General features: G+C 45.5%; 1 protein-coding gene across 1 annotated transcript in view; it reads left to right on the top strand.

Moving 5' to 3' along the window:
• The window catches only part of SNRNP40 (small nuclear ribonucleoprotein U5 subunit 40), a 72356-nt gene that overhangs the window by 33848 nt on the left and 20805 nt on the right, over positions 1-17703 (top strand). Inside the window, exon 4 of the mRNA XM_069727611.1 lies at positions 3403-3568. Within this exon, the coding sequence (XP_069583712.1) occupies positions 3403-3568 (166 nt within the window). The remainder of the gene's footprint in view (positions 1-3402; positions 3569-17703) is intronic.

The following is a 17703-nucleotide window of genomic DNA, read 5'->3' as shown; positions in this document are numbered from 1 at the left end:
AGGGAGGGAGGTGAGACCCTCGCAGCAACGCGATCACATCGCGTTGCTGCGGGGGGCTCAGGGAAGCCCGCAGGGAGCCCCCTCCCTGCGGGAAGCTTCCCTGCACCGCCGGCACATCGCGATCATCTTTGATCGCGGTGTGCCAGGGGTTAATGTGCCGGGGGCGGTCCGTGACCGCTCCTGACACATAGTGCCGGATGTCAGCTGCGATAAACAGCTGACACCCGGCCGCGATCGGCGGCGCTCCCCCCGTGAGCGCCGCCGATCGCGCTGGACGTACTATCCCGTCCGTGGTCATGGGGGCCCACCCCACCTCGACGGGATAGTACGTCCCATGTCAGAAAGGGGTTAAATGTTTTTGAATATCCATATTGAATCAGGAGCTCCATATAATGATCAGTTAATGATTGGCCCCCATAAGATGCTCCATATTAAAATATGCCCCATATATAATGCTGCACAAATGTTAATAATGGCCCCATAAGATGCTCCATAGACACATTTGCCCAATATAATTCTTCACAAATGTTGATTATGGCCCCATAAGATGCTCCATACAGACACTTGACCCATTTGCTGTTGCTGCGATAAAAAAAAAAAAAAAATCACATACTCTCCTCTCCATCGCTCAGGCCCCCGGCAATTTCAATATTCACCTGACTTCGTTCCGGCGCCACTCCATCTTCAGCGTCTTCTGCACTGACGGTCAGGCAGAGGGCGCGTAATAACCACGTCACCGCGCCCTCTGACCTGAGCGTCACTGCAGAAGATGCTGAAGACGGAGTGGCGTCCGGAATGAGGAGCAGGTGAATATCGCGCAGCGCTTCTCCTCCTCATTATACTCACCATGTGACCGCTCAGTACAGGAAGAAGCTGCAGCGCCCGGGAAGCAAGGACCTGCAGGGACCGCGCTAGGAGTAGGTGAGTATAATTAGCCCCCGCTCCCCCTCCCCTGCCGAACCCTGGGTATGACTCGAGTATAAGTCGAGAGGGGGACTTGCAACCCAAAAAAATGGGATGAAAATCTCAGCTTATACTCAAGTATATACGGTAATTACCTGTGTAAACATAAAAGATGTTAATGGTGTTTTAGCCACTAGATGGCAGCGGTTTGCAGATTCAGAAGACTGTCACCTGTCTGTCAGTTGGCACACAGGGAGATAACCAGTTTGAGCCGTCCTGAGGGACAGTTGGAAATCTGAAGGATGACTGAGAGTTGCTGGCGGCCATCTTGGAAGTGCAGTTAGTAAGAGACAGAAGTGACCGGAACACAGGAGAGAAAAATCACGTTGGGGAGACAACTACGGTGGAATACAGAGTTAGATTCCACCCAAAGTATCTGCTGTGACGTGAATAGCCTTCTGCTAGCCTGTCAGGCAAAAACTACCCTGCTGGTGACAGCCCAGGATCCACTCCAGTTTCCCAGCTAAACGACCATTTGGACAATTAGACAGCCATTTCTGGTAAGTCCTGAACTCAGGCCCCACCACAGGAATCCAGGTGGGAGCGCGCGCGCAGACTTTAGATAGTTTGGCGCCAAACTTAAATTCTCAGTTAGATACATTGTTTGCTAACAGGGCTGTGTGAACCTTAGATACTCCCCTCAGTGGGTGAGCTTGCGTATAGATAGAATAACAGAATTATAATTTTAGAGAATGAAGTTTGTGAATCTCTGCGCTGCGCTGCACCGCTGCAGGGGCCGCCTCTCGCACTCATCGAATTCCACCCTCGCTCTGGGTAACTCCCGGTTACCGCATTAGGCAGAACCACAGGTCAGGCAAATTATAGTATACCCGATAGAACAGTGGTCCCCAACCTTTCTGACCTTGAGAGCCACATTCAGCTTAGAGAGAGGGTCGCGAGCCACATTCAGCACAGAGAGGGTCACGAGCCACATCCAGCTCCCACCTCCTTCAAAGTAGTATCAACCAAAGCCCCCATTACAGGTATAATGATAACCAAAGCTTTTCCACAGAAATCACTCCAGAGCAGTATACTGAGATCCAGGGGTATTCTCCCAACACACTGTCACATCCAGCTTTGAGCACCTCTTCTAACAGGTAGTGCAAATCTCCAGCGTACCATACCTAAAACATCTCTAAACCCCTAAGACCAGTAAATGTGCATCCAGATCTGCAATTCTGTGCAGGACTACTCACAAAATTCACCATTTTGAGATGAGCTTTTTATACCCGTTTTCTATACCTGGACCTAATGCATCAAGCTGGCAGACAGTCGCGAGCCACAATTCATGGGGCCGCGAGCCACATGTGGCTCCCGAGCTACAGGTTGGGGAGCCCTGCGATAGAACATACTGGGCCTATCAGTTGTGTAGCGCACTGGTCCTAGCTGATCCGGACTAGGTATGTGTGATAGTTGACAGTGTTTTTTTTTTCTTGCTGTTTCCGGGGTAAGGGTACTTTCACACTGGCATTTTTTGTAATACGTCGCAATGCGTCGTTTAGGGGAAAAAACGCATCCTGCAAAGTTTTTTGCAGGATGCGTTTTTGCCCCATAGCGTAACATTACAGACGCATTGCGACGTATTGACACACATCGCAACTGTCGTGCGACGGTTGCGCCGAGTTGTGGCGGACCGCCGGGAGCAAAAAACGTTAAATGTAACGTTTTTTGCTCCAGACGGACCGCTTTTCCGACCGCGCATGCGCGGCCGGAACTCCGCCCCCACCTCCCCGCACCTCACAATGGGCAGCGGATGCGCCGGAGAATGCATCCGCTGCACCCGTTGTGCGGTGCTAACAATGCTAGCGTCGGAATCTCGGCCCGATGCAATGCGACGGGCCGAATTCCGACGCTAGTGTGAAAGTAGCCTAACACAGTTTTTTTTGTTAGTAAAAACGACTTCCTTAACAAATTGCATTGTCGTGTTCTTTGTGTTTGGCCCGCTGTATGCTGGGAGAGACCACCCCGTTACACGGTCTACACACTGGCTAATTGTGGCTGTTAAATGGCTAACAATCAGCAACACAGAAAAACTGAGCCTTTTTCAACAGGCAATGCACAGGCTCACAAAACAATCCGTAATATTTTGTTCTGTCATAGACTGTCGTTGTTCTTGGTAGCACATGTCCTGTTTACACAGGATGATGTACATGCACTGTGATGAAAGATGCATTTTAAGCAAACTTGAAATTTGTTTCACCCAACAAGCGAATGTTTTGTTAGTTTGTCAAGTGTTTAGCAGCCTGTTTCCACTGGCCGGTTATTGGTAAATGAACGGTCCTAGCAATGCTTGTTGCTGATAATCGTCCAGTGTAAATGCAGCCCTATTCTCTTCGTCAGTAGCTTCCTTTCAACTTTCTTAATCTTTCTGTTGCTGTGTTTGTGAATGCCAGTTTGTAATAACTGAATGTATATATTTTTTTTTTTTTTATCTTGCAGCTTACTATTTTCTGCTTCAACTGATAAAACTGTTGCAATTTGGGACTGTGAAACAGGAGAGAGAGTGAAGCGACTCAAGGGACACACGTCATTTGTGAATTCCTGTTACCCTGCCAGACGGGGTCCTCAACTAATCTGTACTGGTAGTGATGATGGTACTGTGAAGGTGGGTAAACTGATCTTTCATTGTTTCTGGACAGGCTCACCTAATGAGACTATGGTGTCACGGGTGGGCAGGGACTCAACATTTGCTGTCCTGCTCTGTTGGACTTGGCCTGTCCATCTTTTGTATGAACGACAATACAGGTGCTTCTCACAAAATTAGAATATCATCAAAAAGTGATTTTATTTATTTTTTTTCAGTTCTTCTATACAAAAAGTGAAACTCATATATTATATATAGAGTCATTACAAATCTATTTCAAGTGTTTATTTCTGCTAATGTTGATGATTATGGAAGTCATTATCTCAGTATATTAGAATAATTAACAAAAAACACCTGTAAAGGCTTCCCAAGCATTTAAAAAGTCCCTTAGTTTGTTTCAGTAGGCTCCACAATCATGGGGAAGACTGCTGACCTGACAGATGTCCAGAAGACAGTCACTGACACACTCCACAATGGGTGTAAGCCACAAAAGGCCATTGCTAAAGAAGCTGCCTGTTCAGAGTACTGTATACAAGCATATTAATGGAAAGTTGAGTAGAAGGAAAGTGTGGTAGAAAAAGGTGCGCAAGCAACCGGCATAAGTGCAGACTTGAAAGAATTGTTAAGAAAAGGCCATTCAAAAATTTGGGGGAGATTCAGAAGGAATGGACTGCTGCTGGAGTCATTGTTTCAAGACCCACCACACACAGATGTATCCAGGACATGGGCTACAAGTGTCACATTCCTTGTGTCAAGCCACTCATGACCAATAGACAACGCCAGAACCATCTTGCTTGGGCCAAGGAGAAAAAGAACTGGACTGTTGCTCAGTGGTCCAAGGTGTTGTTTTCAGATTAAATTAAATTTTGCATTTCATTTGGAAATCAAGGTCCCAGAGTCTGGAGGAAGAGTGGAGAGGCCACAATCCAAGCTGCTTGAGGTCTAGTGTGAAGTTTCCACAATCAGTGATGGTTTGGGGAGCCATGTCCTCTGCTGGTGTAGGTCCACTGTGTTTTAGCAAGACCAAAGTCAGTGTAGCCGTCTACCCAGAAATTTTAGAGCACTTCATGCTTCCCTCTGCCGACAAGCTTTTTGGACTTGGCACCTGTCCACACTGCCAAAAGTACCAATACCTGGTTTAGAAAAAAACAGTATCACTATGCTTGATTGGCCAGCAAACTCGCCTGACCTTAACCCCATAGAGAATCTATGGGGTATTTTCAATAGGAAGATGAGAGACCCCAGACCCAACAATGCAGATGAGCTGAAGGCTGCTATCAAAGCAACCTGAGCTTCCATAACACCTCAGCATTGCCACAGGCTGATCGCCTCCATGCCATGCCGAAATGATACAGTAATTGATGCAGAAGGAGCCCCGACCAAGTATTGAGAGCATTTCCTGGATATACATTTCAGTAGGCCAACATTTCGGATTTTACAATAATTTTTCAAGCTGGTGTTATAAAGTATTCTAATTTACTGAGATAATGACTTTTGGGTTTCCATTGGCTGTAAGCCATAATCATCAACATTAAGGCCGGCTTCACACTTGCGAGTTTTACGGACGTAAGAGCGCAGAAACTACGTCCGTAAAACTCGCAAAAAATACGGCACAATTATTCTCTATGCCCCTGCTCCTATCTGCCGTATTTTACTGATCAGTATTATACGGCTTTCTACGGCCGTACAAAATCGCAGCATGCTGCGTTTGTCACCGTACTGCGCAAGAAATACGCCAATGAAAGTCTATGGAAGCGTGAAAAATACGGATTACACACGGACAAGCAGTGTGACTTGCGAGAAATACGCAGCGCTGTTAGAGAGAAAAGCCGGTAATTCAGTGCGGTGTACAGTAAAATCACACTGACAGCTTACAGTCCAATAGGTAGAATAAATGTGTACACATAGAATAGGTATATATATATATATATATATATATATATATATATATATATATATATATATGTCAGTGAGACACATATGTATATATATTAATATTTTTTCCAGCGCTATACAGCTTGAAAGCTTTTTCTTTCTCCTTCCTAAAACCCGACATGATTTGAGACATGGTTTACATACAGTAAACCATGTCTTCTCTCCATTTTTTTTGCAGATTCCACACTACTAATGTCAGTAGTGTGTATCTGCAAAATTTGGCCGTTCTAGCTCTTAAAATAAAGGGTTAAATGGCGGAAAAAATTGGCGTGGGCTCCCGCGCAATTTTCTCCGCCAGAGTAGTAAAGCCAGTGACTGAGGGCAGATATTAATGGCCTGGAGAGGGTCCACGGTTATTGGGCCCCCCCCTGGCTAAAAACATCTGCCCCCAGCCACCCCAGAAAAGGCACATCTGTAAGATGCGCCTATTCTGGTACTTGGCCACTCTCTTCCCATTCCCGTGTAGCGGTGGGATATGGGGTAATGAAGGGTTAATGCCACCTTGCTATTGTAAGGTGACATTAAGCCTAATTAATAATGGAGAGGCGTCAATTATGACACCTATCCATTATTAATCCAATTGTAGTAAAGGGTTAAATAAAACACAAACACATTATTTTCTGTATAGCGCTGGAAAAAAAAAATATATATATAAAAATATAAATTTTTATTTATTTATTTTTTTTGGGACACATGGATCACTTCTATAGCGGTATGTTGGTTTTGCATGCCTGCAAGAAAACCACGCAGTACGGATGCCATACGGATTACATACGGAGGATGCCATGCGCAAAAAACGCTGACACACCCTGCCTACGGAGGAGCTACGGACCACTATTTTCGGGACTTTTCAGCGTATTACGGCCGTAATATACGGACCGTATTTTCATACGCTGAGTGTGAAGCCAGCCTAACAGAAATAACACTGATGATCTATATATATATAATTGTCTAAGGGTCACTTCCGTCTCTCTGTAACGGAAATCCCGCGTTGCTGATTGGTGCCGGCCGGCCGTAACCAATCAGCGACGGGCACAGTCCGGCCGTGAATTTGCCCTTCCCTACTCCCCTGCAGTCAGTGCAACGGACTGCGTTACAGCGCTGCATAATGTGGTGTAAAGCGTTTAACGCTGCTATTAACCCAAGTGTGACCAACATTTTACTATTGATGCTGCCTATGCAGCATCAATAGTAAAACGATCTAATGTTAAAAATACCGAAGCTGTCCCGCTGTTCGCGATGCGGCCAGCAGCTTCCGTTCCCAGTGATGCATTGCCAAATTACCCAGATGACTTGGCGGTCTCGCGAGACCGTTAAGTCATCTGGGTAATTTCGCAATGCATCACTGAGAACTGAAGCTGGCGGCCGCATCGCGCACATCGGGACAGCTTCGGTGGACGCCGGAGGGTGAGTATATAACTATTTTTTAATTCTTTTTTTTTTAACAAGATATGGTGCCCACACTGCTATATACTACGTGGGCTGTGTTTATATACTGTGTGGCTGCTATATACTACGTGGCCTGTCTTATATACAGCGTGGGCTGTGCTATATATTACGTGGGGTGTGTTATATACTACGTGGCTGTGCTATATACTACGTGGCTGTGCTATATACTACGTGGCTGTGCTATACCCTGCACCCCGAACCCCCGACATACTGCGACCAATCAGCGACCGGCGCAGTCCTGCTGCGAATTGGCGCGGGATTTGAACCACGTTTCGCTGATTGGTCGCGCCCGGCCGACCAATCAGGGATATTGGCGCAGAATTTAACCCCCACTCACAGCACGATATACATACATACATACATACATACATACATACATACATACATACATATTCTAGAATACCCGATGCGTTAGAATCGGGCCACCATGTAGTTCTATATAATGAGTTTCACTTTTTGTATTGAAGAACTGAAATTAACTTTTTGATTTTCTAATTTTGTGAGAAGCACCTGTATATTAATATTTTGCAGATGAAACAGGGTGCAGTAGTCTAACTCCCAGTCTTTGGCCGAACACTGGGCTTACTTTTTTAAAATTGAAAAATTGTACTGTCTTTGTGAGTCAAACATTGATGTGCATGAAAGCTGTCTTCATACTTTACAATTTTAGTAGCTCAAAAACAAAACATGGCTCTGTAGCAGTAGAAACGCTTTCTTGCTTTTGTTAATTTTAGCAGAGTTACTTTAAAGCATGGAGTGCTAAAACCAAATGGTGCAAAGTTTTGCAATAGAAAAGTCATTTCTGCCATCTGACCTAAATTACAGTTCTAAACTCTCACTACTTCCTAGTACCTACTTGTGTATGTATGATGGACGAAAGCGATCACCTTTTACCTCTGGTTTATTTTGTGGATGTAGACTATTTCAGTTTGAACTTGGTTTAAATCATAGCAGCCATTAAGTGCCTGATGTGGTTGAAGCAGCAGTAATGTTGCGAGGAATCTTAAATATAGGTTATGTTTAACCCCTTTACCCCCAAGGGTGGTTTGCACGTTAATGACCGGGCCAATTTTTACAATTCTGACCACTGTCCCTTTATGAGGTCATAACTCTGGAACGCTTCAACGGATGCGAGTGATTCTGACATTGTTTTCTCGTGACATATTGTACTTGATGATAGTGGTACATTTCTTTGATATTACCTGCGTTTATTTGTGAAAAAAAAAAGCGGAAATTTGGCGAAAAATGTTGAAAATTTCGCAATTTTCCAACTTTGAATTTTTATGAAATTAAATCACAGAGATGTCACACAAAATACTTAATAAGTAACATTTCCCACATGTCTACTTTACATCAGCACAACTTTGGAACCAAAAAATTTTTTTTGTTAGGGAGTTATAAGGGGTTAAAAGATGACCAGCAATTTCTCATTTTTACCTTTTTTTTTTTTTTTTATTTTTTTTTTTTTTTTAGGGACCACATCTCATTTGAACTCATTTTGAGGGGTCTACAACAAAATTAATAAAGGGGATGGGAGAACTACAATACCCAGAAAGATTAGCGAAATTAGGATTATTTAGTCTAGAAAAAAGACGACTGAGGGGCGATCTAATAACCATGTATAAGTATATAAGGGGACAATACAAATATCTCACTGAGGATCTGTTTATACCAAGGAAGGTGACGGGCACAAGGGGGCATTCTTTGCGTCTGGAGGAGAGAAGGTTTTTCCACCAACATAGAAGAGGATTCTTTACTGTTAGGGCAGTGAGAATCTGGAATTGTTTGCCTGAGGAGGTGGTGATGGCGAACTCAGTCGAGGGATTCAAGAGAGGCCTGGATGTCTTCCTGGAGCAGAACAATATTGTATCATACAATTAGGTTCTGTAGAAGGACGTAGATCTGGGGATTTATTATCATGGAATATGGGCTGAACTGGATGGACAAATGTCTTTTTTCGGCCTTACTAACTATGTTACTATGTTACTATGTTATATGATAGAAAATACCCAAGTGTGACACCATTCTAAAAACTGCACCCCTCAAGGTTCTCAAAACCACATTCAAGAAGTTTATTAACCCTTCTTGTGCTTCACAGGAATTTTTGGAATGTTTAAATAAAAATGAACATTTAACTTTTTTTCACAAAAAATTTACTTCCGCTCCAATTTGTTTTATTTTACCAAGGGTAACAGGAGAAAATGGACCCCAAAAGTTGTTGTACAATTTGTCCTGAGTACGCTGATGCCCCATATGTGGGGGTAAACCACTGTTTGGGCGCATGGGAGAGCTCGGAAGGGAAGGAGCGCCGTTTGACTTTTCAATGCAAAATTGACAGGAATTGAGATGGGACGCCATGTTGCGTTTGGAGAGCCACTGATGTGCCTAAACATTGAAACCCCCCACAAGTGACACCATTTTGGAAAGTAGACCCCCTAAGGAACTTATCTAGTGTGAGCACTTTGACCCACTTCACAGAAGTTTATAATGCAGAGCCGTAAAAATAAAACAAACACTTTTTCCCACAAAAATTATTTTTTAGCCCCCAGTTTTGTATTTTCCCGAGGGTAAGAGGAGAAATTCGACCCCAAAAGTTGTTGTCCAATTTGTCCTGAGTACGTTGATACCCCATATGTGGGGTGAACCACCATTTGGGCGCATGGGAGGGCTCGGAAGGGAAGGAGCGCCATTTAGAACGCAGACTTAGATGGAATGGTCTGCAGGCGTCACATTGCGTTTGCAGAGCCCCTAATGTACCTAAACAGTAGAAACCCCCCACAAGTGACCCCATATTGGAAACTAGACCCCCCCAAGGAACTTATCTAGATGTGTTGTGAGAAGATGTTTCACTACGCAGAGCCGTGAAAATAAAAAATCTTTTTTTTTTTTCCCACAAATTATTTTTTTAGCCCCCAGTTTTGTATTTTCCCAAGGGTAACAGGAGAAATTGGACCCCAAAAGTTGTTGTCCAATTTGTCCGGAGTACGCTGATACCCCATATGTTGGGTTAAACCCCTGTTTGGGCACACTGGAGAGCTCTGAAGGGAAGGAGCACGGTTTTACTTTTTCAACGCAGAATTGGCTGGAATTGAGATCAGACGCCATGTCGCGTTTGGAGAGCCCCTGATGTGCCTAAACAGTGGAAACCCCCCAATTATAACTGAAACCCTAATCCAAACACACCCCTAACCCCAACAGTAACCCTAACCACACCTCTAACACTGACACACCCCTAATCCTAATACCAACCTTATTCCCAACCGTAAATGTAATCTAAACCCTAACCGTAACTTTAGCCCCAACCCTAGCCCTAATGGGAAAATGGAAATAAATACATTTTTTTTAATTTTTCCCTAACTAAGGGGGTGATGAAGGGGGGTTTGATCTACTTTTAGGGTATGTGCACACGATGCAGATTTAGTGCAGAACTGCAGCAGAAACGCTGCAGAACTGCAGTGTGATTTACATTACAATGTAAATCAATGTGAAAAAAAAAATCTGTGCACATGGCGCAGAAAAATCTGCGCAGAAACGCTGCAGATTTCAAAGAAGTGCATGTCCCTTCTTTTGTGCAGTTCTGCAGTGTTTCTGCACCCCTCCATAATAGAAATCCATTGGTAAAATCGGCACAAAAAACACACCTGCGGATTCTGCCAGGAGATGCAGATTTTATGCAGAAAATTCTGCACCAAATCTGCATCGTGTGCACACAGCCTTATAGCGTTTATTTAGCATATTTTTATGATTGGCAGCCGTCACACACTGAAAGACGCTTTTTATTGCAAAAAATATTTTTTGCGTTACCACATTTTGAGAGCTATAATTTTTCCATATTTTGGTCCACAGACTCATGTGAGGTCTTGTTTTTTGCGGGACGAGTTGACGTTTTATTGGTAACATTTTCGGACACGTGACATTTTTTTGATCGCTTTTTATTCCGATTTTTGTGAGGCAGAATGACCAAAAACCAGCTATTCATGAATTTCTTTTGGGGGAGGAGTTTCTACCGTTCCGCGTTTGGTAAAATTGATAAAGCAGTTTTATTCTTCAGGTCAGTACGATTACAGCAATACCTCATTTATATCATTTTCTTATGTTTTGTCGCTTTTATACGATAAAAACTATTTTATAGAAAAAATAATTTTTGCATCGCTTTTCTCAGGACTATAACTTTTTTATTTTTTTCTTATGATGCTGTATGGCGGCTCCTTTTTTGCGGGACAAGATGATGTTTTCAGCGGTACCATGGTTATTTATATCTGTCTTTTTGATCGCGTGTTATTCCACTTTTTGTTCGGTGGTATGATAATAAATCGTTGTTTTTTGCCTCGTGTTGTTTTTTTTTTTCTTTTCTTACGGTGTTTACTGAAGGGGTTAACTAGTGGGCCAGTTTTATAGTTCGGGTCGTTACGGACGCGGCAATACTAAATATGTGTACTTTTAATGTATTCATGGTATATATATATATATATATATATATATATATATATATATATATATATATATATATATATATATATATATATATATATATATATATATATATATATATATATATATAATTTTTATTCAGTCGCCATGACAGCACAACGAGAGAGGGGATCCGCCCTTCAGGGACAGGAAACCTCAGACATAAAAAGGGCGGCACCTCACTCCCCCGCCAGTTGGTTTCCTGTCCCTGACAGTGGAACCTCTTCAGGCAGACCTTTTTTTTTTTTTTTGAAGAAGGTTGAAGAATGAAGTCTTCCCACTCCTGACAGGCCGGATCAGGTAGCGGGGGTCCCCTGCCTCGGCCTAGTCAGGAGGCCGGTAGCACCACACGGCAGGGGGACTGTTAGTGTCGGTGAGAGCAGGAGGAAGCAACCCCAAGGGGTTAGCTTCTAGGTGTCACATTACCTTGTGAGTATACGCCGCCGTGTCTACGTGGCCTCTGGGGTCTGTCCACTCCTGCCTTGGTGGTCCGTCTTGGCCGGAGGACGCTGCCGTCCTCTGTTCGGCGCGTCTGCCCTCGGCGCCGCGGCTGTGACCGGAAGGGGCGTGTCCGGATGACGCAGCGAGCGGCGGTGGCGCGGCCGCGCATGCGCTGTGGCGTTCTTTCGCCGGCTAATGGCGGCGCCCAGGGGCAGGGGGAGGATACTGGCCGCAGGGAGTTCGGCGCTCAGCGTGGGGCACGGCGTGCAGTGGCCAGAGCCTATCGGTAGTTAATACCGATCGTTGACACCTGGAGGAAGCCCTGCTGACCCCCATCCGGGGGTGGTACCCAGGGGGATGTATTTAAGAGCCGCACAGATGCCCATCCTGGTTCCTGTCCATTTCCTAATGGAGTCACCGGAGGGAACTCCGCAGCTGTGCGGTGAACAGCAGCAGCCTTTGGAGCAGCCACAAACAGGAAAGTCTCAGAGAAGCTCCCAGCGGCGTTCCAGTGGCAGTAGTCGTGCTGGTGGAGCTAAAGCTGCTCAGAGGTCCACCAAATCCTCGAGCCGTAGGAATTCTCCGGCCAAAGAGGACCCCCCGATCACGGTACCGTTTACTTCAAGGATGGGTAAGTGAGCTACGTGAAAGTACGCTTTCTGATTGGTGTCCCTCCTTGTATTACCTCTCTCCTTATTTAGGGGAAAAAATGTGCTTCCAAAGCTAAACATAGGGAGTGTGCCGTTTGTACAGAGCCTCTCCCAGATGGGCATAAAAAGAAGCTGTGCAGATCCTGCATACAGCACTTAATAGAGGAGGAGGCCCCTGACCTGACGTCTACCCTTAGGGACATGGTCAGACAGGAGATCAGGGACTCCTTAAAATCCAGTTCTCATAAGAAACAATCCAAGAAGAGAATACTAGGTTCATCCCCTGTATCAGAGATGGATTCCGATAGTGTGAGCTCGGATTCTCATCCATCATCTTCATCTTCAGAGGACGTAGAGTCTAGCCGAACATGTCTATCATTAGATAGGATTAATCATCTGGTGAAAGCTGTCAACAACACCATGGGGATTGAAGAGACTCAGCCAGAATGCTCCATTCAGGACATTATGTTCAGGGGCATAGACCGTAAATCCCGAAGGGTTTTTCCTGTAGTGGAGAAAATCAAGTCTCTGATTTTGAAGGTGTGGAAGAAGCCCGAAAGAAAGGGGTCAATTCCGCCAGCATTTAAGAGAAGATACCCGTTCGAGGAAGAAGCTTCAGCTTCTTGGGACAAAGTCCCGAAGTTAGACGCAGCAGTGGCCAAAGCATGCAAAAAGTCTTCTCTTCCATTTGAAGATTTAGGTAACTTAAAGGACCCGCTCGATAGAAAGGCTGATGTGTTCCTTAAAGGAGCTTGGGAGACTTCTGCGGGATCCCTGAGACCGGCAGTGGCGGCTACTTGCACAGCTCGGTCCTTGATGGTGTGGCTAGGCCACCTGGAAGATCAACTTAAGGATAAAGTTCCTAGAAGTGAAATCCTATCATCTATGCCCATGATCCAAGATGCTGCAGCCTTCCTTTCGGATGCATCAGCGGATTCGGTCAGGCTGGCCGCAAGATCTTCAGCCTTATCCAACGCAGCCCGCAGAGCACTTTGGATTAAATGTTGGCCAGGTGATTTACAAGCTAGGTCAAGGCTATGCGGCATCCCCTGTGAAGGAGTTCATCTGTTCGGTCCGGTACTTGATGAGCTGCTTGAGAAGGCGGGCGACTCTAAGAAGCGGTTCCCTCTATTAAGAAAACCTTTTTATAGGCGTGACTACAGCAGGGGATGGTCTTATCGCCGCAGATCTGATAGAGAACCAAATAGAGATTCATCCAAATATTACAGCAGCAGCAGAAGAAGAGGTAGGGGGTATATGTTTAACACCCCTCGGGACTCGAAGAAAACTCAATGACTAGCGGTCCAGGTGGGCGGTAGGCTTTTAGCTTTCTACCCAGCCTGGTTGAGGATCACCAACAGTCCATGGATACTCAGTATCATTAAAGAGGGATTAAAGTTCCAGTTTCATCAGATCCCTCAGGACAAATTTAAACTAACTCCTATCCGTTCTTCTCCTGCAGAACAGTTGGCGTTGGAGTCAGAAGTTCAGGATCTCAGACAAAAGGGGGTTCTTATTCGGGTACCCACGGAAGAGCGAGGTAGGGGGTTCTATTCCCCGTTATTCTTGGTAAAGAAGCCAGATGGGTCATACCGTACCATTATTAATCTGAGAGGCCTGAATGAATTCTTGCTAATCCCATCCTTCAAAATGGAATCTGTGAAAACGGCAATAAAGCTTCTTTTTCACAAGTGCTTCATGGTGGTCTTAGATCTAAAAGACGCCTATTACCATGTTCCGATACATGCAGATCACCAGCGTTTTCTCAGGGTGGCGATTTCTCTTGCCGGCACAGTGGAGCACTTCCAATATCAGGCACTCCCCTTTGGTGTTGCAGTCGCACCCCGGGTCTTTACTAAGGTTATGGTAGAGGTTATGGCACACCTTCATGAGCAAAACATACTGATAATTCCTTACTTGGATGACTTACTGATCGTGGGGCATTCAGAGTTACACTGTAAAGAGCAGTTAGAGAAAGTGATGGTAGCACTTCGTAACTTAGGTTGGATTGTCAATCTTAAAAAATCGCGTCTTCAACCCTCCACATCACAGCAGTTTTTGGGTCTTATTGTAGATTCAGCTCAGCAGGAATGTCGCCTGCCAGACTCAAAAGTTGATGCTATCCACCGGCTGGCCTCTAGAGCAATTAAAAATCCCGTAGTCTCCTTGAGAAGTGCTATGTCTCTTTTGGGGTCACTTACTTCTTGTTTTCCGGCGGTGATGTGGGCACCGTTTCACTCTAGGTCTCTTCAGTGGGATGTCCTACGTAATTTTCGGCGACTAGGCGCCAACCTAGATAAGAAATTCTCTCTATCCGTAGAGGCCACGGTTTCACTAAGGTGGTGGACGCACATCCCTAATCTGCGTAAAGGGGTACCTTGGACATATCATATATCACGAGTAATAACAACTGATGCTAGTCCCACGGGGTGGGGAGCACATTGGGAAAATAATTACGTTCAGGGTCTATGGTCCCGATCTGAGCAGGACTCGTCTTCCAATCTGAAAGAATTGATGGCGGTGGAACGCGCCTTGGATAGGTTTCTTGTACCTCTACAGGGTAGACATGTTAGAATACTCTCTGACAACCAGGTGACCGTTGCTTATGTGAACCGCCAAGGAGGCACACGGTCTACGTCATTAATGAACGTTACAAATCGTATTTTTCAGATGGCCGAAAATCACCTACTCTCCCTTACGGCCCTTCATATAAAGGGGAAACTAAATACCATGGCCGATTACTTAAGCCGCAACGAGCTCAAACAAGGGGATTGGTCTCTAAAACCGGCTGTCTTCAATCAGATCGTACGGTTGTGGGGATGTCCAGAAATAGATCTGTTTGCCAGTCGAGGAAACAAGAAGCTCCATCAATTCTGTTCCCTAGACCCAAGAGACAACCCGTACGCAATCGACGCTCTTCTGATCTCCTGGAACTTCAGTCTCGCCTATGCGTTTCCCCCTCTGAATCTAATTCCTTTAGTTCTGAGGAAGATTCGGGAAGACAAAGCCCGAGTTATATTAATAGCTCCATTCTGGCCCAGAAGGTCTTGGTTCCCATGGTTAAGAAGCATGTCCATTTCCCAACCATGGATTCTCCCAGAAATTCCAGACCTCCTCTCCCAGGGTCCAGTTTTGCATCCACGAGTAGCCAACTTACATCTGACAGCGTGGAACTTGAGAGGTCACTTCTGAAAAAGAAGGGATTCTCTCAGAACCTTGTAAATACGCTGCTTAAGAGTAGGAAAGCCTCCACGACTAGCATTTATGTTAGGATATGGAGGAAGTTCCTATCAAGCTCAGGAGCACAGATCGATCAGAAACCTGATATTACTCAGATCCTAGAATTTCTACAGAAGGGCCTAGATTTAGGCTTAGCCACCAGCACCCTTAGAGTTCAGGTTTCGGCTCTAGGGGCACTATATAATTCCAACATAGCTAGTAATCACTGGATAACAAGGTTTTTCAAAGCGGTCACCAGATCCAGGCCAGTTATTAAACAGAGAATAGTTCCATGGGACCTAAATCTTGTGCTCTCGGCTCTAACACAAGCTCCGTTCGAGCCCATTGACTCTGTCCCGATCAAGATCCTGTCTGTCAAAACAGCCCTCTTAGTTGCCCTCACATCGGCAAGAAGGGTTAGTGATCTGCAAGCATTGTCCAGGCAGCGTCCGTATATGCAAATTACGGAAGATAGAGTGGTGATGAGGCCTGACCCTCTTTATCTTCCAAAGGTCGCGTCAAAATTTCATAGGTCCCAGGAGGTAATCTTGCCTTCATTTTGTCCTAATCCCTCTAACAATAAAGAACAGAGATTTCATTGTTTGGACGTGCGTAGATGCCTTCTCAGATATATTGCAGTAACAGACGCCTGGAAAAAAGATCATTCCTTATTTTTATCCTACCAGGGAGTTAGGAAAGGGCTTAGGGTATCAAAGAATACGCTAGCCAGATGGATTAGGGAGGCCATATTTCTTGCTTATACCGCAGGTGGCGTGGAAATTCCAGATGGCATAAAGGCACACTCCACTCGTGCGGTAGCCACATCTTGGGCTGAGAGGGCAGAAGTGTCGATTGAAGACATCTGTAAGGCGGCCACATGGTCTTCTCCATCCACCTTTCTTAGACACTATAGGTTAGATCTAGGTGGCTCCTCCGACCTCACGTTTGGGAGAAGGGTGCTGGAGGCGGTTATCCCTCCCTAGTCACTTTTTTCACTTCTCTGAAAGTCTCTCGTTGTGCTGTCATGGCGACTGAATAAATACGTACGCTACTCACCTGGTAGCAGTGTTTTTTCAGGAGCCATGACAGCACCCTTATATTCCCTACCCTCTTTGTTTATGGGTTCAACACTTCCTTTAGTTAATTCCTAAGTTTAGTCACTGGGTGAATTGTACCATATATTAATATTGTCTATGTGCTACTAACCTAGAAGGTCCTTTCATACTCTGTAAACCAACTGGCGGGGGAGTGAGGTGCCGCCCTTTTTATGTCTGAGGTTTCCTGTCCCTGAAGGGCGGATCCCCTCTCTCGTTGTGCTGTCATGGCTCCTGAAAAAACACTGCTACCAGGTGAGTAGCGTACGTATTTTTTTATTTTATTTTTTTTACTTTGTCCCGGGGGGGGGGGGACATCACAGATCAATAGTAACATAGTTAGTAAGGCCAAAAAAAGACATTTGTCCATCCAGTTCAGCCTATATTCCATCATAATAAATCCCCAGATCTACATCCTTCTACAGAACCTAATAATTGTATGATACAATATTGTTCTGCTCCAGGAAGACATCCAGGCCTCTCTTGAACCCCTCGTTTGCACAGCACTCTGTCAGATCACCGGTCTGACTTGCAGTGCTGCAGGCTTCACGGTGCCTACTCTAAGCAGGCGCTGTGAAGCCACCTCCCTCCCTGCAGGACCCGGATGCCGCGGCCATTTTTGGATCCGGGCCTGCTACAGGGAGGGAGGTAGGGAGACCCTCGCAGCAACACGATCACATCGCGTTGCTGCAGGGGGCTCAGGGAAGCCTGCAGGGAGCCCCCTCCCTGCACGATGCTTCCCTATACCGCCGGCACATCGCGATCGTGTTTGATCGCGGTGTGCCGGGGGCGGTCCGTGACCGCTCCTGGCACATAGTGCCGGATGTCAGCTGTGATAGGCAGCTGGTGATCGGCCGCGCTCCCCCCGTGAGCGCTGCCTATCGCATGACGTACTATC

Source organism: Ranitomeya imitator, chromosome 5 (assembly GCF_032444005.1).
Source record: "Ranitomeya imitator isolate aRanImi1 chromosome 5, aRanImi1.pri, whole genome shotgun sequence".
NCBI lineage: Eukaryota > Metazoa > Chordata > Amphibia > Anura > Dendrobatidae > Ranitomeya > Ranitomeya imitator.
This window is presented reverse-complemented; position numbering and strand designations above follow the sequence as displayed.